Source organism: Tenrec ecaudatus, chromosome 4 (genome assembly GCF_050624435.1).
Source record: "Tenrec ecaudatus isolate mTenEca1 chromosome 4, mTenEca1.hap1, whole genome shotgun sequence".
Classification (NCBI taxonomy): domain Eukaryota; kingdom Metazoa; phylum Chordata; class Mammalia; order Afrosoricida; family Tenrecidae; genus Tenrec; species Tenrec ecaudatus.
In genome coordinates, this window is record NC_134533.1 from 191226288 (window position 1) to 191253966 (window position 27679).

The 27679-nt window shown below is 45.1% G+C and overlaps 1 protein-coding gene across 1 annotated transcript in view; it reads right to left on the minus strand.

The window, feature by feature from the left end:
- The window catches only part of KAT2B (lysine acetyltransferase 2B), a 102059-nt gene that overhangs the window by 44838 nt on the left and 29542 nt on the right, over positions 1–27679 (minus strand). Inside the window, exons 2-4 of the mRNA XM_075547170.1 lie at positions 21996–22122; positions 7006–7151; positions 905–997 (exon numbers count right to left, since the gene is read on the minus strand). Coding sequence (XP_075403285.1) covers positions 905–997; positions 7006–7151; positions 21996–22122 — 366 coding nt within the window. The remainder of the gene's footprint in view (positions 1–904; positions 998–7005; positions 7152–21995; positions 22123–27679) is intronic.

The following is a 27679-nucleotide window of genomic DNA, read 5'->3' on the forward strand; positions in this document are numbered from 1 at the left end:
TTGAGAATGATTGGGGCAGGGAATGTGCGGATGTGCTTTATACAATTGATGTATGTATATGCATGGATTGTGATAAGGGTTGTATGAGTCCCTAATAAAATATAAAAAAAGAAAAGAGGGAGGAAAAAAAAGAAAATGATTAGGGCAAAGAATGTACAGATGTGCTTTATACAATTGATGTATGCATATGTATGGATTGTGATAAGAGTTGTATGAGCCCCTAATAAAATGTTTAAAAAAAAACAAAAACGCTTCTTTGAGGGGCAGGGGGTATTTGGGAGCTTTTGCTACAATTTCATTGCTTCACTTACAATTTTTCTCACGCCGCTGATCATTTCCCTCACCTCAATAGGCTTTTGCAAAGGTGCCCAACAAAAACACCAACACAATGTTGACATAATAGCAGACACACACACACACACACACACACAAACCCACACTTCTTATGTTCCTATCAACTACATGCACACCCTCCTTTTTTTCCTCCCCAAATACACAGCATACTCTGAGTGTCCTCAAACTCACTATCATCCAGTCAATGCTGACTCATCGCCAGTGTTACAGGACAGGACCGAAGGGCCCCTGTGAATTTCCCAGACTCCTTACAAGAGTAGAAAGCCGTCTTTCTCCCAAGGAGTGACTGGTGGTTTTGAACAGCTGACCTTGTGGATTGCAACCCAACACATTGCCACTCTTCCACCAGAGCTCCTTCGAAGTATCCCGTGACCCTAAAAGCCAAATGCTAGATCATGGAAGCTGGACACTCAAGCATGATCCAACAAGTCACAATTCCCACAGACTGCTGATTATCTCTAGGCTGAACAAGGTGGGTGGAAGGGAAATGTAGAGCGAGCTGTGGAATGGCAGGTCACTGGGTTTGCTCGGCTTTAAAGCAAGTGTTTACCTGTTCGATACTAGGTTTTTCAAATGGTGGTTTCTTTTCCAAAGATCCTTCAACCACAGGTTTTCCTCTTTGTAAAATAGACTTTCTCAAGAGCTGCAAAGAAAACAAAGGAGCGGGTAAGCCAATTGATGGCAGCTCTCTCTCTCTCTCACACACACACACACACACACAGCCTATGAAGGAAAATCACTCGGTTCTATTTATCTTAACCACATGTAAGTAAATCCTCAAATCAATCAAAAGACTGTCAGGTAAGTCACACCCAAGACCAGAGGTAGCAAGAAATGAACACCCTTCATGTTTAGGGCCTCCTAGAACACCCAGGAGTTGTCTGAATATATGCATCCCTATCATGCCACTCACTGCCCCCTCCTCTCTTTCTGGGTCCCCACAGCCCCAGAGGCATAGTTTATTTACAACCCTGCACACTTCCATCTAGGCCAGAGCAGGTGCACTGAAGCCTGGGACAGTACGGGTGGGGCTTGGGGTTGTTTATTGAACCCCTGAAAGGCCGATGTGCATTCTGCTGAATAAGGACAGGGGAGGGACTACCTCTGGCAGCTGTAAGTCATGTGCAAAACCGAGAGCCAGGATCACCAGGAAGGAATTCAGGGGGGCTCTCAATTGGCAGCTTCACTGTTGCGGTGGTTTTTCATTTCCTCCCCATCAACAGAAGGCTGGCCAACCTGCTGGTATCTCATTGCCCACAAAACAAAAACACTGCTTTTAATCCCTGCCACCGGAATCCAAAGCCCTCAAAGAGCAAGCAGCAGAGAGATCAGGGCACACAGAATCACTTACCAAGGCATTAAGTGAAAGCTAATTTGATGATGAACATTTTTACCTTCAACATTTGCTGGAATCTTCTGCAGCAGGTGAGCCAGGCATGGTGAGGGCACGCACTGATTTCAGTTACACCTGCCCAGCTCCCCTACTTCCCTCTTCACTTACTGCCATTCAGAGGAACTTAGAAATGCCAGTCATCCTCTCAGGCAACAACTGAAACCGAATACACTTTCCAAGCTGAAGATGACCATGTGCCACAACTGAGCTGTCATCTTATAAAGACTTTAATTCTTTCTTTTAAGGAACCCTAGTGGCGCTGTGGGTTAGGCATTTGGGCTGCTAACTGCAAGGATGAAGTTCAAACCCACTAGTTACTCTATGACAGAAAGGAGAGGCTGTCTGCCCCTGTAAAGATTTAGAGCTGGAAACCCTCTATCGGGTCTCTAAGGAGACAGAACGGACTTAATGCAAGTGAAATCCTTCTGGGTGGAGGTGGTGGTGGTGGCGGGGTGCGGGGGGGGGGGTTACTTCATCAAGTCCATTTTGCCTTCAGTGACCCTACAGGACAGAATAGACCTGCCCTTATGGGTTTCCAGGAATACAAATCTTTACAAGAGCAGAAAGCCTCATCTTTCTCCCAAGGAACAGGTGGTGGTTTTGAACTGCTGACTTGTGGCAAGCAACCCAACCTGTAAACACTACACCAACAGGGCTCTTTAGTCCTTTTAAACCAGTGGTTCTCAACCTTCCTAATGCTGTGACCCTTTAACACAGTTTCTCATGTTGTGGTGATCCCAACCATAAAATTTTTGCTGCTTTTTCATAACAGTACTTTTGTTATTATTAGGAATCAGGTGACCCCTGTGAAAGGGTCGTTCGACCCCCAAAGGTATCACAACCGACAAGTTGAGGACTATTATTTTAGGGTGACATATAAATGATTAGCATTGGAGCATTTGCTGATCCTTTCGATGCATTCTGCTCCGCTTTCAAAAATAAATCTGTGATGAAGACAGGTCCTTGCGTGTGCTTCTAAAGATGTACAAAGATCGGTTATGCATTTTAAATATAAATAACCTCTTTAATGTGTTAAAATTCAAAGAAGTCACTTTGAGCACTAAGGTGTGCTTTACAAATGGGGGCGTGGTGTTTCGCATCTTCTGATGTGTGCGCAAAAGCTGGGCAATGAATAAAGAAGACCAGAGAACTGACGTCTTCCCATTACAATGTTGGAGACAAGCACTAGCTGCACCATGCGCTGCTGTGTTGGAAGAAAAGTACACCCAGAATGTTCCTCAGAGGCAAGGGTAGGGACTCCTTGTCTGGGATATGCTGGACATGTTATCAGGAGAAACCAGTACCCAAAGAGGGCTAGCCTGCTTGGTAGGGGCTCACACAGAAAAGGAAGGCTCCTAATGAGAGGGACTGGCACAGCGTCGGTCACAATGGGCTCAAACACAGCAATGGCGGTGAACGTGGCACGTGACCGAGCAGTGTTTCACTCTGTAGTCCATTGGGTTGCTATGGGTTGAAAACAACTCAGCAGAAACTAACAATAACTTTCTCCCAGCTAAAATAAGCCCTTTAGGAATCTGGCTCCTTGTGGGTTTTAAGTGATGGACTGGGGAGATGCTGAACCTCAGTGTCTTAGCTACAAGGTGACAGAGCTGGAGAACATGGGCGCACAACAAGGTTCACAGTGGCAGTGACCATGCCAGGCAACCGTCGTAGCTCTTTACCTTGCTGGTCTCATGCAGCACTGGAAAGATCTCCTGAGGAAGTTGTTGCTGTGTGTAATTTAAATATGAGGAAACTGAGGCACGGTGTGGCTACGATCATATTTACAAAGTGAGGAAGCTAGGTTTGAAACCCAGGTAGTGAGGCTCCAAAGCCACATTTGTAGACACTAGGACAGACGGCAAGATGCTTAGGTGGTGCTAATGGCCTCTGCTGGACTGCTAAGCCAAGTTAGAGTCAAGGTTGGAGGTTCAAAGCCACCCAGCAGCACCACAGAATGACAGGCCTCCTGCTCTTGTTCCATTCAGCTCCCCGCCAAGGAAATCCAGGGAGCAGTTCTACTCTGTGACACGTGGGGAGTCGAGAGAGTCGGAGGCAGCTCAGCGGCAGCAAGCACAGACCATGCCTCTAGCTTCAAACACTGGTGTCTGCTGACTTTCTTTGCCACACATCAAGGCTGAAGGTGTTTTTCTGCTTGTTTTGTTTTTAAGACTACTCAATTTTAAAATAACGCTAAATTTCATTACTGTGACATGAAAGGAATCTAAAGCTACTTCTAAAATGTATGATAAGTTTTCATTGAAATCTATTAAGAAGCTGTGTTCCAAATGCTAAGGAACAGAAGATTTATAAGACACTTAACTGGAAGAATTGGGGCATGGAGGTGGGGGGCGAGGCGTATTGTTAAATGCTTCGTATTTGGTGTCCACAAGCGAATCTATGTGCACTGGTATTTCAGGATGAGAGAAGAATGAAAGAAGCTGTGCTTCACAGCCGAGCTGTGCTTTCTGGCCGGCACTGGAAATCTGGACACCACCTTCACTTCCAGCGGGAGAGTAGTGGGGGGCTGCCAGCGAACTTGCTTCCAAGAAAAAGAATAGCGGCCGTCATGCAGATGTTGATTTGCTTGAACTAAGATCTTTTTCCGAAGAGGCTGTAAACAGTAAGAACCTGCCAGAGTTCAAGCGGATGACTCAGGCCTTAAGGTCAAGTCAACAAGTTGTCACTTGGACTCGTCCAGTACTGGCTCATAGGGGGGTGGGGGGAATTCAGTTGTTCACTCTCTCTCTCTCTCTCTTCCCCCACATTAACCTTTTCTGGTTAACCTTTTAACAACTTCACATGACGCCAAAATTTACAACATAATTCTCTTTCCTACATCTGTCCTCCAGCTACTCCCAAACCCTCGTTAGTTCAACAAAAGACAAAAGCTAACAGCTAAAGAATGATGGTGAAACTGTGTTAACATCCCATGGCATGGATGGATTTGGAAAATATTATGCCAAGTGGAGTTAATCAATCACAGAAGGACAAATATTGTAATGGGCCACTGTCCTAAAAGAAAAAAAAAATCAAAACAAAGGTTTTCATCCCCAAAGAAACAGACTTAGATGATTACCAAGAGTGAGAGGAAAAGGGAGAGAGGGGAGCGGGGAGAGCAATAGGCTAGAGGGTAGACAGGTATTAACTTGAGTAAAGGGCAGGTGGTATTCCACCAGAGAGAGGGCAGGCGGGCAAGGTGGGAGGGGAAGGGGGTCCAGGGCAAACTATTTGGGGAGGGGGCATTGATAAGTTTTTAGGCTGTTTAATACAAAAATGATTATCTGAAATTTAAGTACCCAAGTAACTCACAATAAAAAGGGTTTTTATTCTTAAAGCTAGTAATGGGGAAATTATGCATTTAAAAAACACTGAAAAACAAAATGATAGGAAATGGGTGCAAAATTTTATACTGAGATTCCTAGCAGTCAAGCCAAAGAGAAAACTCGGAAAAAATTTAGGTACCCTTGACATCTAATCTGGGACACTGTGCTCACTCAAAGAGGCAAGCTCTTCCCATCTTTATGTGTGGAATAGAATTTGTTTTGACTTTTAAGATCTTTGTAACAGTTATATTATACAACTGAATGAATTAAGCCCCTTATTATATATATATATATATATATATATATATATATATGTGTGTGTGTGTGTGTGTGTGTGTATGTGTGTGTATCTAGACACACAACTGTTACAGTAAAATTATATCTAATTATTCTATTGATTATAAAAATTACATCTATAAATTTTAAAATCTACATGTGACCATTTTGCTTTGTAACCTCTTTATGAATTTATGTTTAACCATCTGGGACATTTCTGTGAATTTCTACCCCCGGTCCCCAACCATGTCTGGGATCCTAGATGTAAACAGGAGTTTGCGAGGGGGGTTGGGGCACATACATTGGTGGCAACTGGATGAACATTGGCATAAATGAAGTTGAAGTAGAACCATGAGGAAGTCGCTAAGGGAAACAGTAGCAATGATCGGAAGCCGATGCCAAAACAAAGTAGAAAACTTTGAGTAATATGCTCAAGCAAATTTAGAAAGTCAATTTTTTTTAATCTTCCGTAGAAACAGAAGAGACAAGATCTGAGTGCTAACTCTTCATTTATCTCTTCTTGCAGCCTTCCCTGTGTGCCCAGGGCTCGGCCCCACAGCCCCACAATGTCCTCTATCCCCACCACACTCAAACTCAGAAAGTGCAATGTCGAAGAGGGTCTCCCCAGCCCCTTTCATCACGGCTCCTACCCACCACCCTTGTTTCCACTCATCTGAAATCTCCTCCGAACGGCCTTTCCCAAGTGTTATTGCCCTGTACTTTTCACCCACCAACAGCCCTTCCACTCTCCCTCCACGTTATTCTGCTAGGGGTTGACTGTGTCCTCCCAAAACACATGCTGTGACTCCTAACAGCTACACCTGTAGTTAAAATCCTTCATGCAAATGGCTTGCCTTTGTGGTGTTACTGAGGTGCGACTGGTGTGGGGTTCGTTTTACATCAATCTCTTATGCGATATAAAGGAGATCAGACAAGCAACCAAGCAAGCAGAGAGGAGGGCAGACAACTGCCATGCTATGAGAAGATCACCCAGGGGCAGAAGCTGAAAGAGGACGAGGACCTGCCTACAGATCCCACAGAAAGGGAATGCCCTCCCTTAGAGCCAGCCCTCCAAATTTAGACTGCTAGCTTCCCAAACTACGAGAGAGACAGAGAGATGAAAGAGACACAGAGAGAGAGAGAGACATGTTTCCTAAAGTCACCATCTGTGGAATTCCTGTTCTAGAGCAGCACTCCGTAACAACCAAGATTCGCTACTTCGTTGTCCTCACCACACTTAGGACCCACTGCAAAGACAGGATTTAGTAGTCGCGATGGTCTGCCTCTTCTACTCAAAGTTCAACTCCCTAAGCAGCAACGACTTTGCTATGTCCACGGCTCCGTTGTTCCTGCTGCCTGACGTGACTACAGAGACAGAGTAGGTGAACGATTAACACCCAGAGACTGGAGAGGTAGATGAATGAACAGGTGGATGATGAGAAACCTATGCGTAGATGCAAATGCTTGTAGAGACATGCAACTTAGCATACAAGTACCAGGGCTCTCAAGTGCATCACTTTATAGAATCCTTCATGGGGAAACACACGCTTCAGCCAACCCTAAGGGGAAAATGTGTTGTAAGGCCGGAGTCCGGCACTGGAAGACAGGGCAAATTTAAACAAGGAGAGAAAGAAGAAAGCCTTTGAAAAATCTCACCTTGAAAAGGTAGAAATAAACTTGTTTGGTGTCTGCATCTTCTTCCTTGTGGACACAGGTAAAAAGATATTCCACATCCAGCACTATTCCCAGGAGTCTGTTCATTTCTTCCTCTGACACATTCTCCAGGTGGGAAACATGAGCAGCTTATGGCAAAGAGCAAAGGAACACGTGTAAGAAGTCAGCCACCAGTCACGCACGGTCTTCTCAAATACAGTGTTCTCTTCAACCCACTAAGCCTGGGTTGTAAACAAAAGAGGACGCTTTTGAGTCCGAGTACGATCAAAGTTCTCTCACAGTATGCATTTACAATTAAGAGATTGACACGGTGGTGAGGCTGGTACGCACCCCATCCAACATCCAAAGACTAGGCCAGGGCTACTGTGGTCTAAAGCTGCCTATTTCAGAGCAGGGCCTCGTGGGACCCAATCTGGGCCATGGGAGGGTTACTCTCATCTACGTCTCCACGTACGCAAATGAGCTGCCCTTACGGAAGGACTGTGATTCTAGCGATGACTTTTAACTGTGGGGCGTCTACGGTTCAGTAGTGCAAAAATCCAAGCTGTGAGTCCTAAGCCGCATGAACAGCCCAGTCTGCCAAAAGTAGGGTAAACGATTTAGTGTGAAAACTGAGGCCCCTTGCCTCCGCCTTTCTGATCCAAACGCAGGAAACTCCACCAATGTCCAAATGATAATTATCCTCCATGGTCAAGCCCCTAACCCTACTTCTCACGTTGCTGTGAAGTGCTCCTATTGTTTAAATGCACTAACCACCCACCATCCTCCCTCCTCTCAAAACCATTCTCTCTCCAATGCAAATTTGACTATAATTTTCAAGGTTACCGCTTTTCATCCTCACACAATTCCTTAGCACAGGGACAGGGAAGATGTACAGGCCTTCCAGGGTCTGCATATCTGTCTTATGCATAATTTGTAGTTGCAAACTAGCCCACGTCGAGCTTATTATGCAGGTGCATGCTGCTTAATGTCTAACGATATATACATCCGCAGTCCCATAAGGAGTCCCTGCTCCCAAGGGAAAGGCAGCTCTCCTTCTGCATCTTATTCTCCTCTCTCGTTGTCATTGCTAAGTGCCTCTGACTCCATTCTGACCCGTAGAAACCCTGTGCACGACAGAACGGAACACTGCCCGGGCCTGCGCCATCCACACCATCGCCCTTACGCTTGAGCCCATTGGTGCAGCCCCTCTCGGTCCATCCATCTCCCTGAGGACCGTCCTCTGTGCCCCTGCCCCTCCACTTAACCAAGCATCCTGCCCTTCTCCAGGGGCTGGTCTCTCCTGACAACATGTCCCAAGTATGTGAGACAAAGTCTACCATCCTTGCTGTAAGGAGTAGTCTGGCTGTACTTCTTCCAAGAAGGTTGTTTCTTTGGGCAGTCCATGGGACGTTCAATATCCCTTGTCAGCACTCAAAATCCGAAAGCACGGATCCTTCTTTGCCTTTCCTTATTCAATGTTCAACACTCACAGGCATATGAGGCAATTGAAAATACAAATCAAAACAAATTACCATGGCTTGGGTCAAGTGCACCCTAGTCCTCAAAGTAATCTTCTCCTTGCTTTTCAACACTTCAAAGAGTTCTTCAAAGTGCAGTAGATTCAGTCAATGCAGTACATCACTTGATGTCTTGACTGCTAAAGGACACGAGAGGAACATACGGGCACCAGTGTGAACTGGGAGACATCCACATTGGTGCCCATAGTTTCCTCCGGTGGTTTGTACAGGAACCCTGTTGGCACAGTGGGTTAAGCACTGAGCAGTGTCCTGAAGTTCAGTTTGAACCCACCAATTGTTGGGCAGGAAAAAAAAATGAGAGGCAATTTGCTTTCCTGAAGAATTTATAGCCCCGGAAACCCTACAGAGCAGTTCTGCACTGTTCTATAGAGGGCCTGTGGAATCAACCTGAAGGCAGTGGGGGCTGGGTAGTGGGTTTGAGACCCCAAATGAAGACTCTGGCAGCACTGGGTCGCATGTGTAAGGTCGGAAGGGTGGGGAACGAGGACAGACAAGTGAGCGAGTGTGGACTCTCAGCTTTGTACTGCAGGCAGACCAGGAGCAGCACCGACAAATGTGCCCAGGCTGCTCCTGCTGCTCAGGTGGAGGGAGCGGCAGGCAGCACTGGGAGCACTCCCGTCCCTCCCTCCTTGCTTCCTGCCTCTGCTCCAGCCACTGTGCCGTGGTCATCACCCACTCCGCCAGCTCTGTCAGAAATACCAGCTCCAGCAATGGGGATGACTGCACGTGGCTTCCAGTAAGGTGTTCATGCAACATCCAAAACATATCATGGCCAACTTCCTAGTCCATATCGTGAGCACTCAGCCACATATACCTGTATTAAAAATTTGAGGCACATACAATGCTGTGTACCAACAATCTGTGTTTAACAGACAGACACTACTTGGCATCTCACCTCACAATATTATTATTATTCCTCTATTATAATGTAAAAGATGGCTTCGTGTATCCAGAAGTGTTGGTTTTGCACAGAGACTACACACTATACTACACGCTAATACAAACATCCAACTGGCTGGCATTTGATGTAAACTATACAAAACTGTTCCAACTTACTAACAAATTCAACATAAGAGACAGATTTAGAAACAGAATGTTTGTCATCTAGGGACTGCCTACATTTGAGTCACCACAAATCACACAACACGGTTTGGTTTTGTTTTTGTCACATCTTGTCATGACTAATATGTAGCACATATAATATTAAAATATGTCTGAAAGTTTGTATGTAATGTTTACAACTCCCAACGACAACTACAGAGCAGATATCGAGAGAGACTGATAATCAAGGCAAGATTAATGAATTACTTTCCAAGTGGGTTGTTCAGCCTGCGTCAGACCCACAGACCGACTTGCAACACAATTGTCAGATCAGAGCCCAGTCGTAAATCATCGACTGGCTTTTTGTAATCTGATTCTATCCGTGAAGAGACTGGGACTCAGCAAGATTGAATCATGTGTCATCAAAGATCACTCCACCACAAGGCTGAGCCAGGTTCGGAAAGCCAAGAATGTTTGGCCTAAAATATGCCGAAGAGTGGAGGAAGAGTGTACTTCATCTAACCCTCAGCTTCTTGTTTTCACCAGATCCACGAGCTAATCACCCCTCAGACCTGCAGGGAAAGGGCCACTGAGAAACCAAACAATACAAATGAAAGCAAACAGAACTTTTGGCTCAAGGTCTTAAAGCGCCCGTAAACTTTAAGCAATTGATATGTTTTTATTGATTCGTTCATTTCATTTCAAGTCACTTCTCACTGGGAAAGGGCTCTTTATAATCCTTTCATCACCACTAGCCAAGGAGTTCATCTAGAGTAGGGATGGGCAAACTTTGGAGACAGAAGGGTCAATCTTGTTGCTCACAATAATTTTAAAATTATTTGAGTGCCATGAGTGTATTTTTACAACCAAATGAATATATATTGAATATTAAAATATATATTGCTCTGTAATAATCTTTTAATATCCATTTAGTTCAGCTAGTAAAGAAGATCTTTTAAGAACGATCTCTATGGAATCAAAGTGACAACAGCAATTTGGAAGGTTAGATAGGAATCTTAGAGGCAGTGAGCTTATACTAATGTTGGAAGAGCAACTCAGAAAAGGAAGGTGGGATGGCTGGCACAACTGAATACCACCAATGTCACTAAATTGTACAAGTAGATACGGTTGGGTCAGTGTACGTTTTGCAATCACAGCAAAAAGAAAATAAATGATTTACAAAGGGGAAAAAAGAAAGAAAACCAACCCTGTTGTGTGTAGCTCTCGGAAGGTCAGCTTAGAAATGCTCCACCACAGAAATACTTGAGATGGTTTTTAAAGAAATTCTAAGGAATGTCGAAAGCTGGGGGAAGAGTCTAATTCATCTCTCAGCTTTTTGCTTTCACCAAATCCATGAGCTAGTCTCCCCTCTCAAACTTCAATCTCTCCCACATCCTACCTTGCAACCTCCTCACCGTGGAAAACTGGATGCTAAGCCTGACCTCCCACCGTGTCCCTCAAAATGCCACCTCCCCTTTGCAAGGCCTAGTCCTCCCAAGGAACTCAGTATTCATTCCTCCTTTTTCTTATCGCCTGCATCTTACTGAGGAAGCTCAGCTTCTCTCTCAAAGACACAGCTTCTTGCCCTCCCGCTGAGACAGCCCTCACACAGTTCATGGGGAAGTCAAAGCAGGCTTCCTAAAAGAACCGCATTCCCCACCAAATCTACAAATCGTGCCTGCTTCTTTGGGACTGCTACAGAAAACTGGAACTATTAACTTACCCCTGTGGGTACTCCGGGATTCACAATCAACCCTAGCACTTGCTCAGAGGGGCTTACAAGGCAGCCCCCTGTAACTGCAAAATAAACAACTTCACTGTATTAATTCTCAACTCACCAAAACCCCAAACCCACTGTCGAGTCAATTCTGACACATAGCAACCCTATATGAGGCTACAAATCTTTAGGGGAGCATACTGCTTCATCTTTCAGCAACGGTGTGCTTGGTAGGTTTGAACTACTGACCTGGCAGTTAGCAGTCCCACAAGACCAGGACTCCTTTAAACCCAAAAGGATCACACACTATGAAATGAAACCCCTCTTCATATTGTATTAAAGGCTCCCTTCTAAGGCAAGCAGGCGATCTTCAATCATCTAATTTTCTTTCTGAAACAGGTTTCGGCGTTAGGTATCACCAAGTCAATTCCAGCTCATTGTGACTCGAAGTGACCGGATGTAATGGCGCCATGGGGTTTTCTTGGTTGTAATAGTTATAAGAGCAGCCAGCCAGGTCTTTCTCTTCAGACTTGTGGGGTGGATTCAAATAACCAGCCTATTTGTGAGCAGCCCAGCAATTAATCCCTTATATCTGTAAGTCCCCTTAAAGAGATATGCCTCATGTGCTTTATACAATTGATGTATGTATATGTATGGATTGTGGTAAGAGTTGTATGAGTCCCTAATAAAATGTAAAAGAAGAAAAGAGAAAAAAATGATTAGGGCAAAGACTGTACAGATGTGCTTTATACAATTGATGTATGTATATATATGAACTGTGAAAAGAATTGTATGAGCCCCAATAAATTGTTAAAATTTAAAAATAAAAAAAATAAATTAAAAAAAAAAGAGATATGCCTCTAAAAATATATATATTTTTAAAGAGATATGCCTCAATTAGTTTAAACTTTCAGCAGTCTGTGAATTCTTTTGGGGGGGCTGGGGGTGGGGTGGGGTGGTAAATCCGATGCACGAATCCATTGCTGTTTACCTGCCACAGAACTCATGATGCTAAGTCACTGCTTTGTTATCCCAGCACTGACGTGGATTCTGACTCATGGCAACTCGGCAGGACAGGGTTTCCAAGGCTCCAGTCTTTCCAGAAGCAGATTGCCACATCCTTCTCCCATAGAGCAGCTAGTGGGGCTTGAACTCCAACAGCTAGTTTAGCAACCAGGGACTTAATGGTACCACTCCAAACCTCGAAACTCATGGCCATCAAGTAGATCAGGACTCATAGGCACCTGATAGTACCGTGTGGAACTGTCCCTGTGGGTTTCTGATGCTTACATCTTTACAGGAGTGGAAAGCCTCATCTTTCTGCCTCACAGCAGCTGCTGAGTTCAAACTGCAGACCATGCAGCTAGCAGCCTAATCATAGCCACGATGTCTCCATGGTTCCCCACTGTGCCAACGAGAGCTCATGAAAACTGGGCAGTGCACAAAGCACTCACAGCTAACCAAAAACATGATCTATCTGTCCATCCATCCAGGTAGAGCTCTGGGGGCATAGTGGGTTATAGACCAGGCTGCTAACTGCCAGGTCAGTGGGTTCCGGCCTACCAGTCATGGAAAAAAGATAAGGCTTTTTGGAAATAGAGGAAAGAACTAGGTGACAATGGGTATTTACAGAGTTCTAAAGACTGGAACGTACACATGTAAATATATTTATATAAGAATGAGAGGAGGAATGAACAGTGGAGAAACAGAAAAAAAAAAAGAATGAGAGGAAACAGATCTATGTGCATATATTTATAGGTTTAGTATTAAGGCAGCAGATGTGGACATTGGGTCTCCACTCAAGCACTTACTCAATGCAAGAACATGTTGTTCTATTAAATTGGCAGGATGCACACCTTCCCAACACGACTGCTGAAGAAAAATGTGTGCATAAGCAAACGTGGTGAAGAAAGCTGACGGTGCCCGACTATCAAAAGATATAGCATCTGGGGTCTTAAAGGCTTGAAGATAAACAAGAGGCCATCTATGTGAGAAGCATCAAAGCCCACATGGAAGAAGCATGCCAGCCTGTCTGACCACCAGGTATAGAAGGGACCAGTTATCAGACATCAAAGAACTAAAAATCATATCAGTGGATGCCCACCTTCCTGATACAATCACTGAAGACAAACATGTGCATAAGCAAATGTGGTGAAGAAAGCTAATGGTGCCCGGCTATCAAAATATATAACGTCTGGGGGCTTAAAGGCTTAAAAATAAACAAGTGGCCATCTACTTCAGAAGCAACAAAATCCACATGGAAGAAACACACCAGCCAGTGTGGCCACAAGCTGTCGAAGGGATCAGGTATCAAGCATCAAGGAACAAAAAATCATATCATTGTAAATGTGGGTGAGTGCAGAGTGGAGACTTAAAGCCCATCAGTAGCCAACCGGACACCCCCTTACTGAAGGGTTGTTGGGAGGAGATGAGCCATTCTGGGTGCAGGGTAGCAACGATCAAACATATAACTTTCCCCTAGTTCTTAAATGCTTCCTCCCCCCTACTCCCCTACTATCATGACCCCAATTCTACCTTACAAATCTGGCTAGACCAGAGGATGTACATTGGTACAGATAGCAACTGGAAACACAGGGAATCCAGGACAGATGACTCCTTCAGGACCAGTGGTGAGAGTGGCGATGCCTGGAGGAGGGTGGAGGGAATGTGGGGTAGAAAGGGGGAACTGATTACAAGAATCTACATAAAGCCTCCTCCCTGGGGGGTGGACAGCAGAGAAGAGGGCAGGGGGAGACGTCGGACCGTGTAACATATGACAAAATAATAATAATTTATGAATTATGAAGGGTTCATGAGGGAGTGGGGGAGGGAGGGGGAAAATGAGCAGCCGATATTAAGGGCTCAAGTAGAAGGCAAATGTTTTGAGAATGATGATGGCAACAAATATACATATGTGCTTGACACAGTGGATGGATGTATGGATTATGATAAGAATTGTACGAGCCCCAATAAAATGATTTTAAATAAATAAATAAAATTATGGGGGGAAAGTTGGCCATCTTGAAAACCCAAAGGAACAGCTCTACTATGTCCTATAGAGTCAGTATGAGTCAGGACTGACTTGATGACAGTATGTATGGTCTGGTTTGATCTGTATCTATTCATCTATCCTTCCCAATTTATCCCCCAGTAATGTTTCATCAATGCACACTATATCAACACTGTATCAACACTCCACACTATATCAACAATGTGGGGGTGGGGGGGAATACCCCTAGCCTTACTCTTCTGTAGAGAATAGAATCATTCTTAGCAATTTCATCAAACTTTTGAAAATTAATGGGGGTTCCCTGCCATTTGGATTTGCATCCAATGAAATACCCTGGAAGTCATTTGTGTCCATGCGACCGGCCAGCTGGATTCGTTCTTTTGTGTACTGCCTACATGTGTGCTTTGCCTTCCTTTTTAGGGCATTGGTCTTTTTTTTTTTTTTTTACTGCCTGAAAAGAGCTTTATGTATTACCTTTAATCTGTCACATTCCCTGCAAACACTCGTGGATTTTTTTTGGTACCTTTGTTTTGTTGGTTTGATTTGATTGTACAGAAATTCTAAATTTTCTATCCAGTCAAATCTACATTTGGCATTTCTGTAAGGTCATTCTTGCAAAAGACTTTCCTAAAACCCAAAGGTGACAAAAATGTATTTTTCCCCTAGCTCTTTAATTTTAATTTTAAAACATTTCTCCACAAAAATATCAAGGGCATAGAAGATGAAAACAAAGTGAAGAATCGTTTCAGAATAAAAGAGGAAACTAAAAACATGTGAAAATTAAATGACTATGATTCTAGACTGGATTTCTACTGGAAAGGAAAATATACAATAAAGAATACCTTTGGGGTCAACTTATTAATTGTATTATAAATGATGGATTAGATAAAAGTATTGAATTGGTATTAAATTAACTCAAGTTGATAACTAAACTACGGTAACGTTAAGACTACCCTTAATGTAGGCATTGTAGAATGAAATAATTAGGGTAAAGTGCCTTGATTGACATAGCTTATACCCTCAAATGGGTCTAAAAGTAATAGATGGTTACTCATTTGCATTATATATATTTATGCATGGTGGTATATAATATACACAAATGAAAACAAACAAATGAAGCAAAATGTTACTAAGAGATAAATCGGAATAAAGGATATACGGGATAGCCTTTGATATATACTGGTGACTTTTCTGTAAGTCTGAATTTCCAAATAAAAGATTTCAGTAATCCAATGTAAAAGACCCTACCTGCTCATATTTCAAATGGTCCCTCCCAGAAAAGCTCGGGCCTCAGCATGAGCGCCCCCCCACCCCACCCCCAATCAGGGTAGGAGGAAGCAGAGGGAAGCTGTTTCCTTTCTATCCCTCCAGGAGGGTGCACCTTGGCACCTCTCAGGGCTGTGTCCGACCTGCAAGTGGCCAGGGTGCCAGAGCCGCTCGCCAAGAATCAGGGTGCAGCTGTGGCCTTCGTGGGAACCGGAAGTGCCCTGTGGCCGTGTGCGCTGAGCCTCCCGGAGCTCGGGCTCCGCGGGTCACTTCTCCGGCGTTTCCAGCCCGTCCTTAGCGGCCCTGCCACCGAGACGGGCGCCTGGTGGGCAGGCCGCTAGCACGGCTCCCCGGACTGGCAGCCAGACAGCCCGGGGTCCACGGGGTCATGTGCGTGTGCGCTGCCCCAACACCTTGCACTGCACATGGGAGGTCAAGATGAAAGAGGCGGCACAAAATGGCGACAGTGGCACTGATGGGGGAGGAGGGGCGAGGCAGAGGCGGCAAAACGGGCGGTGGCGCAGAACGTGCGGTCGCGTTCCCCCCACCCGAGTCCGCCTGGGCAGCTGCTGCCACCAGGAGCCCACGGGGACCCCAGGCCCAGCCCCCAGCGGGCCAGCGCGGTCACCTGGGTTGAGCCTTCCTGCAGGCCTGCCTTCTGCCTCTGGGACCCCGCGAAGCCCTCTCTGTGAGCGTTGCAGACCCCAGAGGGTGAGAGAGTGTGGGGGGGCTCGTTCCGCCATGAAACCCATGGGCTCAGCCCCCAAGGCCCCGGGGTTTCCTCCCCAGAGACGGAGGGACCCCGGCCTCTGCACATTGGCGATTCCAGAGCTGCAGACACGTCCCGTGGCCACCGTCGTTCCGATCTGCCAGGCTGTACGGACCAAGTAGCCCATTAACAACTCACGTCGGTTTCTGAGTGTAAAATAAAGTCACTGTCCCAACGATTCCTATGACGTCATCAACGGCCATCAGAACTTCTGACCAGCCAGCGCTAAAGTGACCTTACTGAGTTGATAAAAAGTTTCAGCCAGCAAAGGCAGTTGATGTTTCCAAAAAAAAACAAACACAGATTAAAAGAGGAAAATGAGTGACCTCAGTGGAGCCTGTTGAATTAGCTAATGTGAGAAAGCCTTATTGTCAAGTGGTTTCCTCCTCTGTCTCGGGTCTGGGGAGAGAGCGGATTAAGAGCCCTTCCGCTGAGTGCAATCCGAAGAGAAATATAAAGCAAACCACCAGTGTATATTTTGAAAATTCTGGTAGTCAAACAAGGAAAAAAAAGGAAAAAGAAAATGAGTGAACTTCATTGTAATACGTGTTATCCCTGGTGATGCTGTGGGTTAGGCGATGGACTGCTAACCACCGAGGTGACAGTTCAAACCCACCAGCTGCCACAAGGGACAACATAGAGGCTGTTTGCTCCTGTAAAGATTTACCCTCTCAGAAATCCTATATGGTGTCCCTGTGATTCAGAATCAACTGGACGGCAGTAAGGGGGGGGGGGTTAACTTATACCCAGCATTATCATTTTAACAAATAATCAGTATGAGAATTATTAATACTCTACATTCTTTTAGCTTAATATCTTCAAAACTAGTGTGGCACTTTACACTTCAAGCACATTCCAAATCAAACTACCCATCTTTTGTGTGCCTAGTCATCATCCGTTTAGTATTAGTGAATGCATGAATATCTACAATGAAGGAATGAGCCCAATCATGCCCAGGAGAGGAAATATATTAGAACATAGTGAAAAGTTTAAGACCTTGAATGACACAAATGATTAAACATTCAGTTACTAACTGAAAAGTTAGCAGTTCAAACCCACCAGGTCTGGCAATTTGCTTCTGAAAGATCAGCGCGTTGAAAGTCCTATGGGGCAATCAGACTGTACACTGGGATCAGCGTAAGCTGGAAACAACCGGTGACAGCTAACAGCAGAGAACAAGGCAGTCAATCCCACTGCAGTGTGGGAAAGCAGAAACGGTGTAAATAATTACAGTAATACAAGGAGGAACTTTCCAATAGAGTACCGAGAAGAAGGCCCTTATTCTCTTAGCAAATGTCTACCGCAATATCAAACCACTGTGGACTGCAATTGGCAGTGAGGGAAGGCTAGATAGCAGGGGCCTAAACGAAGCTGTATGCTCAGCTAAAGACCAAACTGCATTCTGGGGATGTCCTGAAGCTCACAGCAGCCTCAGCAGGAGGGTGATATCAAATTTAATCATACTCTCCTGGGCAGCCAGATGTGCAAGAATAGAGACAGAAACTCCAGGGGCCGCCAGCCACATAGACCAACACCAAGAAATAGAGGGAGAACCTGACTTCAAGGTCAACGGGGAAGCACAGAGAGAGGGGCTCAGCAGGACTTCATGGTCAGAGGGAGGGTTAAGTAGCTTCTATAAAATGAGCCATCTTATCCCCTTCATGCCAGCTGTACCAGAGACATAGCTCTCACAACTCTGAAACCTCTCTCTGAAAGTCTACACTGTCCAACAGTGGGCACCCAGCCAAGAAGAATATGGGGACTTGATTCAGGTGGCTGAGCCTGCGTGCTAGCTGGGGCCCAGACTGGCTGTTTTGCATAGTACACCAAGCACATTGACAGTGAGTCCATTCCAACTCCTGGTGACCCAAAGAAGGAATAAAACAGCCCCGTAGGTTTCCAAGATTTAATCCATTATGGAAGCTAACTGCCACACCTTTTATCCAAGGAGCAGCTGGTAGGTTCAAGCCACTGACGTTCCAGTTAGCCACCAACCTCTTCATTACTATGCCACCTGGGCTCCTTTGTTTCAACGTATCATCACTGAGATAATATATTGAGATACTTCACCATTTGGTCTTTTCTTTTTTTGTCTGTTTATATACTAAGTCTTCAAATTCTTGTGTGCTACACAACACATCTCACATCTCAATGCAGAGTAGCCAAGGGGTACGTGCTCATTAGCTGCGTGTGGCTAGCGGCTACAATGTTGGACAGCACAGGTCTCTACCATTTCATTCTGTGAAGACACTGAGCTGCAAACAGTTATATACGAGGCTTGGTGTATTGTTAAATTGAGCCTAGAATTCTTATTTCCTAACCCCCAACGAATGCTCTTCTGTCTTGACCAGGCTGCCACATTCCTCTGTTTTTCCACAGCACACAGAAGAGTATCAATCATGGCTGCCAGGGATAAAAGAAACCTCAACAGAGCACATGAAACCAGAGATCACTGCCCAAAGGACACATATGGCTGGGGCCAAAAGGAAGCCCGCAGCTAATCAATAGGGCAGATTCTAGCTCAGCCCTTGAGCCTCGGAGAACGTTGCCTTTTGTCATTCCAGAAGCATTAGGTATTGACACATGTGCACCGTTACTGGTGACAAATTGATAGCCCCTCTGTGTACATAGAACAAGAGTGCATACAGATTAAAATGTGTTTGAGAACTTGAGTTTGCAGTGATACCAATCCCAGAATTCCCTAGACCCCAATCTCTACTTTGTCAATAACAATTGAGAATGCATTTCCATGATACGATGTCTGGAATGTGTTTAAAATACCCTGGCCAGGGAGAAGAAAAATAAACCCAAATTGGTCATTGTTAGTAGTTGTCGAAAGGTGGTTTATTAAACTATTCTTCCTACCCTTACAAATGCTCAGGACTTGCTGTAATAAAAAGGGTTTGCTGTTTTTTTGGTTGTGGTTGTTTTTAAGGGAGGAAGGGGAGAGGAAGGAGGAGGAATCAACAGACAAAATGTTTTCTAGAGCCCTTGATCCCAAGTCCAATAAATAAACCACGGCATTTGAGCAGTTGAAAATGTGCAGGCCTTTCCATTTAGAGTACATCCGGAAGTGGGGTGGGGTAGAGAGGAAGAAAGGAAAGAGGTGGGGAAATAGTGTTTTAAAACCTCTATCACCCCATGATCCTGTGAAAACTCAATCTATATCCTCTCTTTTCTTGTCCATATATATTAATATAAATGTCATATAATCCAAACTAACAAAATGGATCATGCTCAGAATGGACTCGTGTTCTCAAGTCACCAGTCGACATTTGGAGAAGAACCTCTTCTGCGTAATGCGAACAAACTCCAGGTCAAGGGCATGACAAGCACAGTCCGCCAATCAGATCCCTTCCTGGTTGGGAAGGGCAGAACCCGCTCCAACTGAAGCATGCAGGGATAGAGACCTGCACAGAAAGAAGAGCTGTGAACGGGCTGCATCTAGTCCAAACCCATTTTCACTGTTGCCAGCTAGTGCCCTTGTTACATACACACTCTTGTTACATTGTTTCCTTATCTAAATTCCACAGAACTTTTATCTGTTGTGTGAAGTAAAAGAAACTTGACATTATAGTGATACTAAGAGCAACTGCTATTAAAAACAATGTGTTAGGCATTTATGTAGGAAGTATGAGTCTAACATTTTAATATGCATTATCTCATGTAATTCTCACAACCACCCATGGGGTAGATACTATTAGTAACAATACTTAAGGGCTAAAAAATGAAGGGCAGACAGATTAAAAGATCCCAATTCACAGCTACTAGCTACATCCTACAGCCCCTCATCTTACTCTGTGAATTGCTTATTTTGGTTAAGAATTTTTAAAAAGTCTTTCCATGTTCCTTACAAATACATTATTTCTTTTCCGATGTACGTCAAGCCTTAGAACATAGATTTTCATAATTCAATCAATTCTCTACTATTTGGGGATGTTTAGATTGATGCAAAGTTATAATAATTATCTTATTTGTTTAATCTGATTAAATTAAAATACATTATGTTGTTTGAGTAGGGAAAAACTGTGGCAAAGGATACATGCACTTTTTTTGGTTTGTTTTCCTTCTTAATTATGTATTTCCAAGTAAGGACAATTGTTTTCAAAGCTTGTTAAGAAAGACAAAGGGAACAAAGTTGGCTGTCCTTTGTGAAACGCTTTCTGCCTGCGGGTGTTCATGAGTGCTTACATGCCCAGACTGGAGACAATCTGCTCAGCTACGAAAGAAGACCCCGCTTTCAAATGCTGGTTGATGTAGAATTGTGGGATTTCCCAATCAATCTGGAACTACAGTTCCAAACCAGCGCTTACAGAGTGCCTGAGCTCTGATTGCATCATATTGCTGAGGCAACTCTAAAGCGCAATCAGGCCCCATCAGTTGTGGAAAAGGTAGGTCATCGGCCAAGCTGGTCCTCTAATTGATGGACTCTGGTTTCTTTTAAAATCGGAGTTTGCCTTATTTAGAGCCGTGTTCAGTCAACACAGTGATGGATTTGGTGTGTGTTGCCATCGTGAGACCTCTCCTGCACTGTTTTTCAGCATTTCTTTTTTCAGGTTACTCCGTTGCAGTAATTTGCTTCAAAGATCCCACAATCTACATTCTCAATCTTCAATATTAGAATACAAAATAAAAACTGGACCTAGCACCATGCTGGACCTTAGAGGCCGCTGCCAACAAGTAGCTCAAGAGAACTAACAACAAGTAGCTAACAACAAGTAGCTCAAGAGAAAAGAGGATGACAACAAGAAATCACCCGCATACAAATGAGGGCTGGAAATAGTCCAACTATCTCAACTTAGGGAGAATCTTATGCTTCCGCGCTTCGTTTGCTACGCTGGGCAGTAAACTGGACTTGTGAACATTCTTTGGGAGACTGTCTGTCAGCAGGCAGGAAAGTAAGAATACTATACCAAGACCCTTTGTGGCTGAAATTTTCATATCTAGGAGCAACTGCTTCCCCGTGAATTTCAAGGAACTGAAATAGAAGGTCTCTTCCTCTTTTTCACATGTTCAAACTTTTGGCACACAGAACAGCACCGCCACGCAGTTCTCTTAAATAACTGCTGCAGGGCCCCGGGCTGCCGTGTTGACCAAGCTCATCTTGCAGGGGCAGATAAGCAAGCTAAAAGGAAAAGTGGCAAGCAAGCAAGCATGCACCGAACACAATGAGAAACAACACTGATCAAGAAATGGCTATTCCACACAGGAAAATAAGGAATATGAAGATAAAACAAGCCAGAAGGTTCAGGGGATGGAAAAATGACCATAACAATAGAAGAAATTAACTAGTTGGCCGTGGTTTCCACCGTGGGGTCAACAACCTCAGCCCCTCCTGCACCAAGATAAACCAGCACGTGCACTCAGTACTCTAACTGGCTCGTGTCCCGTTCTGGGCAATCTGGCACATTTGAAGTTCAACGAGTTCTTGAGGAAAGGGGAACGAGGTGAACAGAGAGGATGCAGACGGGCCAGTTTTGACTCTTACATGAAGCCCAGCCCAGTCGATTCCAACGAGCCTCTCTAGGCCCACTTGTCTTCTGCTTCACGTAGAAGTAAAAAGTATTCAAGTGGGGTTAACCCACGGAATTTATGTGGGCTCTCGGGCCACAAAGCAGTTGTCAGAATTCCCTGGATGGAGAAACTTACCTAGGGCATGGCTGCAACTTCGACAGGATTCGGTAAGGCTGACAATTATTTGCTGCAGGTCAGCCCTGGGGGGAGTAGGAGAGGGATTGGGGTTTTTCCAGCCATTACATTTGCAAGACTCCTCAGCCTGAAAAGGGAATAGAGAGAGAGAGACAACATTATGTAACCGGCAGCCTCAGACCGACTGTTTTGCATGACAGCAATACACACTCGTTCTAAGATAGCCCCCCCCACTCGCCACCCCCCTCACTGTAGTTTTGTACAAATGTACAAGAAACAAGAACAGAGGAAGGGGGGTGGGTGTTTGATTTGGGTGGCTTCGGCTTTTTGTCTTTTGTTTTCTGCAGGCTGAATAGACACGCAGCAGCTCAGAAAACTGGTACCCCAAAACCAGGGAATATACAGTGGCCAGCTCCGGGGGACCACCAGAAAAGCTTCCCAAAGTGATAAGCCAAGTGCCTGAGGTCCCACAAACACAGCCTGGGCCCACACCAAGACTAACACTTGCAAACCCAGGGCTCCCCCTGCAAGGTCGGCCAGTGGACAAGAAGGGAAATCATCCAAACTCAAAGAATTAACCATTTCAAGGACAGGACAGGGGGCTTGGGCAGCTGAAGGCACATTTGGAGACTCCTCCAAATCCTTTGTGGGTTCCCAGCTTTAAAAACAAGGAAATCCTCTTCACATAAATCTGGAATTTCCACCTAAGCTGAACTCTCCACTTTCACATACTGTAAATATTCCTGAACATTTCCCACAAATTCATCAGACGGCCCTGCCTACTTACAAGCCAAACGGCTGTTTGTCTTAGGTTATGAAGGGGAGGAGAAGCACAGACAGCAAGAATTACATAAGGCTTCTTTCCAGACGAAGGGGGACTAGGAAGAAAGGACTGGCGATCAACTTCCAAAAATCAGCGAAAATTCCAGGCATCTTCATGGTCTGACCCGCAACTCACCATGCAGGTGGTATGGCACAGACAGCATGCTGTTTTAGTGTGTGAGGGGGCATTGCTATGAGTTGGGGAGCAGATCAATAGCAACTTTTTGTTGTTGTTGTTGGCGGCAGCACTATCAAAGCAGTTCCGCTCAAACCACCCTCTGTACAACAGAAGGAAACCCAGCCTGCCCCGCCTGCACCATCCTCACATCTGCTGCTGTGTTTGATCCCAAGGTGGCAGCCACGGTGAAATGGACCAGTTGGTAGCATCATGATAAACAAAGATTGACCTTGTCAGTGATTCAGTCTGGATCACTGAATTGTACTGGGTCTTCCACTTTTTCGCTGCACCTGCATTTGACCAAGTATGATGTCTCTAGGAACTGGACTGTTGAATTAACATATACAATGTACAGAGTTTGAAGCGCTTCAAAAGAGCAGTCTAATTGAACTTCTTCAAAGACAGATTTGAAGTCCATGGCACGTTCAACATTCTTCGCCAGCACCCTGATTCAAATGCATCGCTTCTTCTTTAGTCTTCCTTAATCAATGTCCAACTTTCACATGCATGAGATGATTGAAAATACCACGGCTTGTGAGTTAGTCTGGGTTGACTAGAGAAACACATTCACAGACACGCATATGTGTATAAGAAAGAGCAATTGTACATTAAGAAAACATTCCAGCCTGGTCCAGATCAAGTCCATAAGTCTGATATTAGCCCATATGCCTAATACCATTCTATGAAGTCCTCTTCGGACTCATGGAACACATGCAATGACGCCGAGTGCAGGAAGATCACAGGCCAGTGGGTGGAAAGTCTTGAGGATCCAGTGGTGGTGGAAGTATCTCAGTGCTGGCAGGGGTCTCCACGTGGCTCCTCCAGCTCCAGGGCTCTAGCATAGTTCCATGTGGCTTGTCAACAGAATGTCTCGCAGGGAGATGAAGCAGAGAGAGCCTGTGTCCCACCGCTAGTGAGCTACTTATCTGCTTAGCAGCGACCTAATTGACAGGCTAAACTCCACCCCTTCGCTCTTAATAGTCCCAAATTGGCACCAGGTTATGTAACTGCCACAGCTTGGGTCAGGCGCACTTAGTAGCCTTCCAGCTTTGGGGTGGTGCACAGCAGATTTACCCAAGGCAATGTGTTATTGCTGATCTTTTGCCTGCTGCTTCCATGAGCACAGATTGCAGATCCAGACTGAATCAGTGACAACTTCAATCTTTGTTTATCAGGACGTTACCTACTGGTCCATTTGCGAGCAACTAAGAACAAGAAAACCAAGCCAGACCCAGTCAGGTACTGTCCCAGGAGGTGGTAAGGTGAGGAAGGCTAGTGTGCTCACACAGAATGACCACCCCCCCCCCATACACACTCGAAAACAACAAAAAGCAAACTCCCCGCCATTAAGTCAATTCCAACCAGAGCGGCCCTATAAGGTCTGGTTAGCACTGCCTGATGGTTTCCAAGACTGCAATTCCATACGAGGGTAGCAAGCCCCATGTTTTCCCCCTGGTTTTGAACTGCTGACCTTGTAGGTCACAGCTCAATGTACAAGCAGGACACCACCAGGGCTCCCTTATTCAGAATGGCCCGGACTGTGAAAATGCTTCTGCTGCTTCTTTGCTATCCCTTCACCCCTCTGTCACTCCCCATTTATATATATTTAGAAAAATCTGCTGTGATGAGCAAACCCCCAGATGAAATAGAGTGACGAAACTATAAGCTGATTCCTTCTCGGGGAGCCTCTCAGGGCAGATTCTTCTATTGACACAGCCCCACAAAGATCGCCAGCAGCGACTCATGGCTGCTGACATTTGAAAGGTGAACTAATTTAACTTGAAGTGTACTGCGGTGCCAACACCAGCACCAAGCTTAATTAGTGCGAACAACCCACCGCCGCCCCCAAACAATAAAGTAAAATAGCCCATTCAACATTTTGAGATGGATTCACATGTTATCACACTAATATTTTAGCCACATGAAGCTGACTAAATAAAAGATACTAAAGTTAGTCCCTGATTTTTTTCACACTTATTTTTATGACTTTAATGTAACTACCAGAATCTTTAGAATGACCCAGGTGGCTCCCAAAGAAACCAACAAAGCAAGGTTCAATAAAGCCAAGTGAAGGACGTGCTGCCTGGGTTGTGTGAGATCCTTTGTCCCTCAGAGGTGGCACTTGTTGTTCCTTCCTGCTTTTCCCCTCCCTGTGGCAGCTGGCTGAAGCTAGGAGAATCTGACTTGCAGAAAAATTAAGAGCGGCTGCTGCTTTCCCATCTAAAGCTTGTCTAAGACCATGGAACCCTGGTGGTGTGGTGGTTAAGTGTTGGGCTGTGATCCTCATGGTCGCCAGTTCAAAACCACTAGCACCTGTGAGGGAGAAAGACTGGGCTTCTCATAAGCAGGTAGAGTCTCAGAAACCCACGGGGGGGTGGGGGGGAACTCTGAGTCAGCATGGACTCCATGCAATGAGTAGTCACGGTAAGAGAGAGGCCTTTCTGAGATGTGTATGTATAGAAAAATCAAAGCCAAACTCACTGTATAGGAGAGTTTTGAAAGGAAAAAAAATAGAATAAGCCATTGGTTTAGGTCAGTCGAAGCCTGCTTATGAAGATTCCTTGAATCAAGCAACACCCCTCCCCACATTGGACCATTTCTCACATTCTCCCAGTTTCTATGGATGGGGAATGTAGGGACAGAGAAGGGAGCCTGCTACCCAGCAACTCCGATGCCTGAAACCCCCGACTCGCAGCTCAAGTCCCCCTCACTGGGCCACACAACTGCACACGGGTTTGAGATTGTCTGCAATAAGGCCTCTTCAGAGAATGGAAAGGTCTCAGAGGCCACATGCTTGAGACAGACTCTCAGAAGGACTCAATCCCAACAAAGCATATTGGCAAACTGTAAAAACTCAAAAAGCCAAACTCACGGCCTTCTAGTCGATTCTGACTCACAGCGACCGTACAGAACAGAGCAGTACTGCCCCTGGCGAGTTGCCAGAAGGTAACTCTCTAGGGAAGTAATGACACCTCATTTATCTTTCTCCCTCAGTGTGGCTGGTGGTCTAGAACAGCTGACCTTGTGGTTAGCAGTCCAACACATAACCAGTAATCTTCTTAGGAAGAGAGGAAACTGTCCTGATGGGGGACCACATCTCACCTAGTAGGAGAAAAGCCACTTTCAGGGACTCTTGGCTTTTCCGGGTCATTAGTCATTTCCAGCTGCCCTATCCTGAAGGGTCTTTGTTTAGAGAAAGAAAAATGATGGCATTTCAAGTCCCAAAAAGCTAATGAAACAGAGCCGGCCTACCCGAGAGGAGGGTGGGGACTGGGGCGGGGGACAGACATAACCAAAATTTGGGTTTGGAAAACCGTATTTCTAGTCAAAGAACTACTGTGCATATGAATTCTTTCATTCACCAAATATAGATTATATAATAGATATTATAAATGTATTTATTGAAGGCCTACTGCATGCCATATATTTGTTAGGTGTAAAAACCAGAAAATAAAATGGAATAAAAGCAACCCCCCAACTGCCATCAAGTGGATTCCCACTGATAGGGATCCCATGTAGGGTAGTTTCCGAGGCTACAAATCTTCAGAGGTTCCAAAAACCTCATCTTTCTCCCTTAGAGCAGCTGGTGGGTTTGAACCATCGACCTTGTGGTTAGCAGTCCAGCTCCACCTGACAGCTCCACCACCAGAGAGAGGTATACTGTGAACACACATCTCTGTCTTCCTGGAGTTCAATGTGGGCTGGGGTGTTGTGAGAGGGGTACATTACAGCATAGACTTGAAGGAGAGGGGCAGCTGGCTACACAGATAGCTGGTGGAAGAGTGTTCCAGGCAGAGGGAACAGCCAGTGTTTGGCTTATTCAACAAATAGCCAAGGCCAGAATGGCTAGAGCAGCATGCCTAAGGGGTTGTAACCTAGGTAAACTGAGGACAGGAGGGGTCTTAATCAGGATTTTAGCCTCACTATTTGATCTATTCTCTCCTCTCAAGCAGGACCCCCCAAGGCTGAAAATGGGGGTGAGAAGAGAGCAGATGACATGAGACAATCCTTTCTTGCTTTGGTCTTTTTCCCTGAATCCTCGGGGTCATGTATGTCCTCTTCCTTTTTCCCATACAAGCCTGCACACTCCGTGGCTACAATCTGCCTGTAAGGAGCCCAGGTGGCTAAACCACTCAACTACTAACCAAAAGGTTGATGGTTCAACGCCACCAACTGCTCCAGGGAGAAAGTTGTAGCAGTTAGCTTCCCTAAAGATGACAGTCTGGAAAACCCCATGGAGCAGGGTCTACCCTGTCCCACAAGGATGTTTTGAGTCAAAAATCAACTCAAGAGCCATGGGTTCAAATCTGCCCTTAGGTGGCACAAAGAGTTAAGTGGTACTGAATTATACAAGTAGAAGTTGTTGAATTTGAGGATGTTTTGTTGTGCATCTTTTTGCCACAATTGGAAAAATTGCATTAATAATGGTGAGTACAAGGAAGAAAGAAATGTTCTAAATTTGATTGTGGTGATGATTGTACACCTGTTCTTGATAGGACTGAACTATCGAATTATAAGATATGTGGGCGAGTGTCAATAAAATTGGTGAGAGAGAGAGATAAGTGCTAGACTGCAAAACAAAAGGCTGTAGGTCTGAACTCACCCATAGCTGTCTGAAATCTGCCCCCAAAGGGTCACTGCTGTGAACACCCTTAGGAGCACAGTGATTCTCTGCACACAGGGG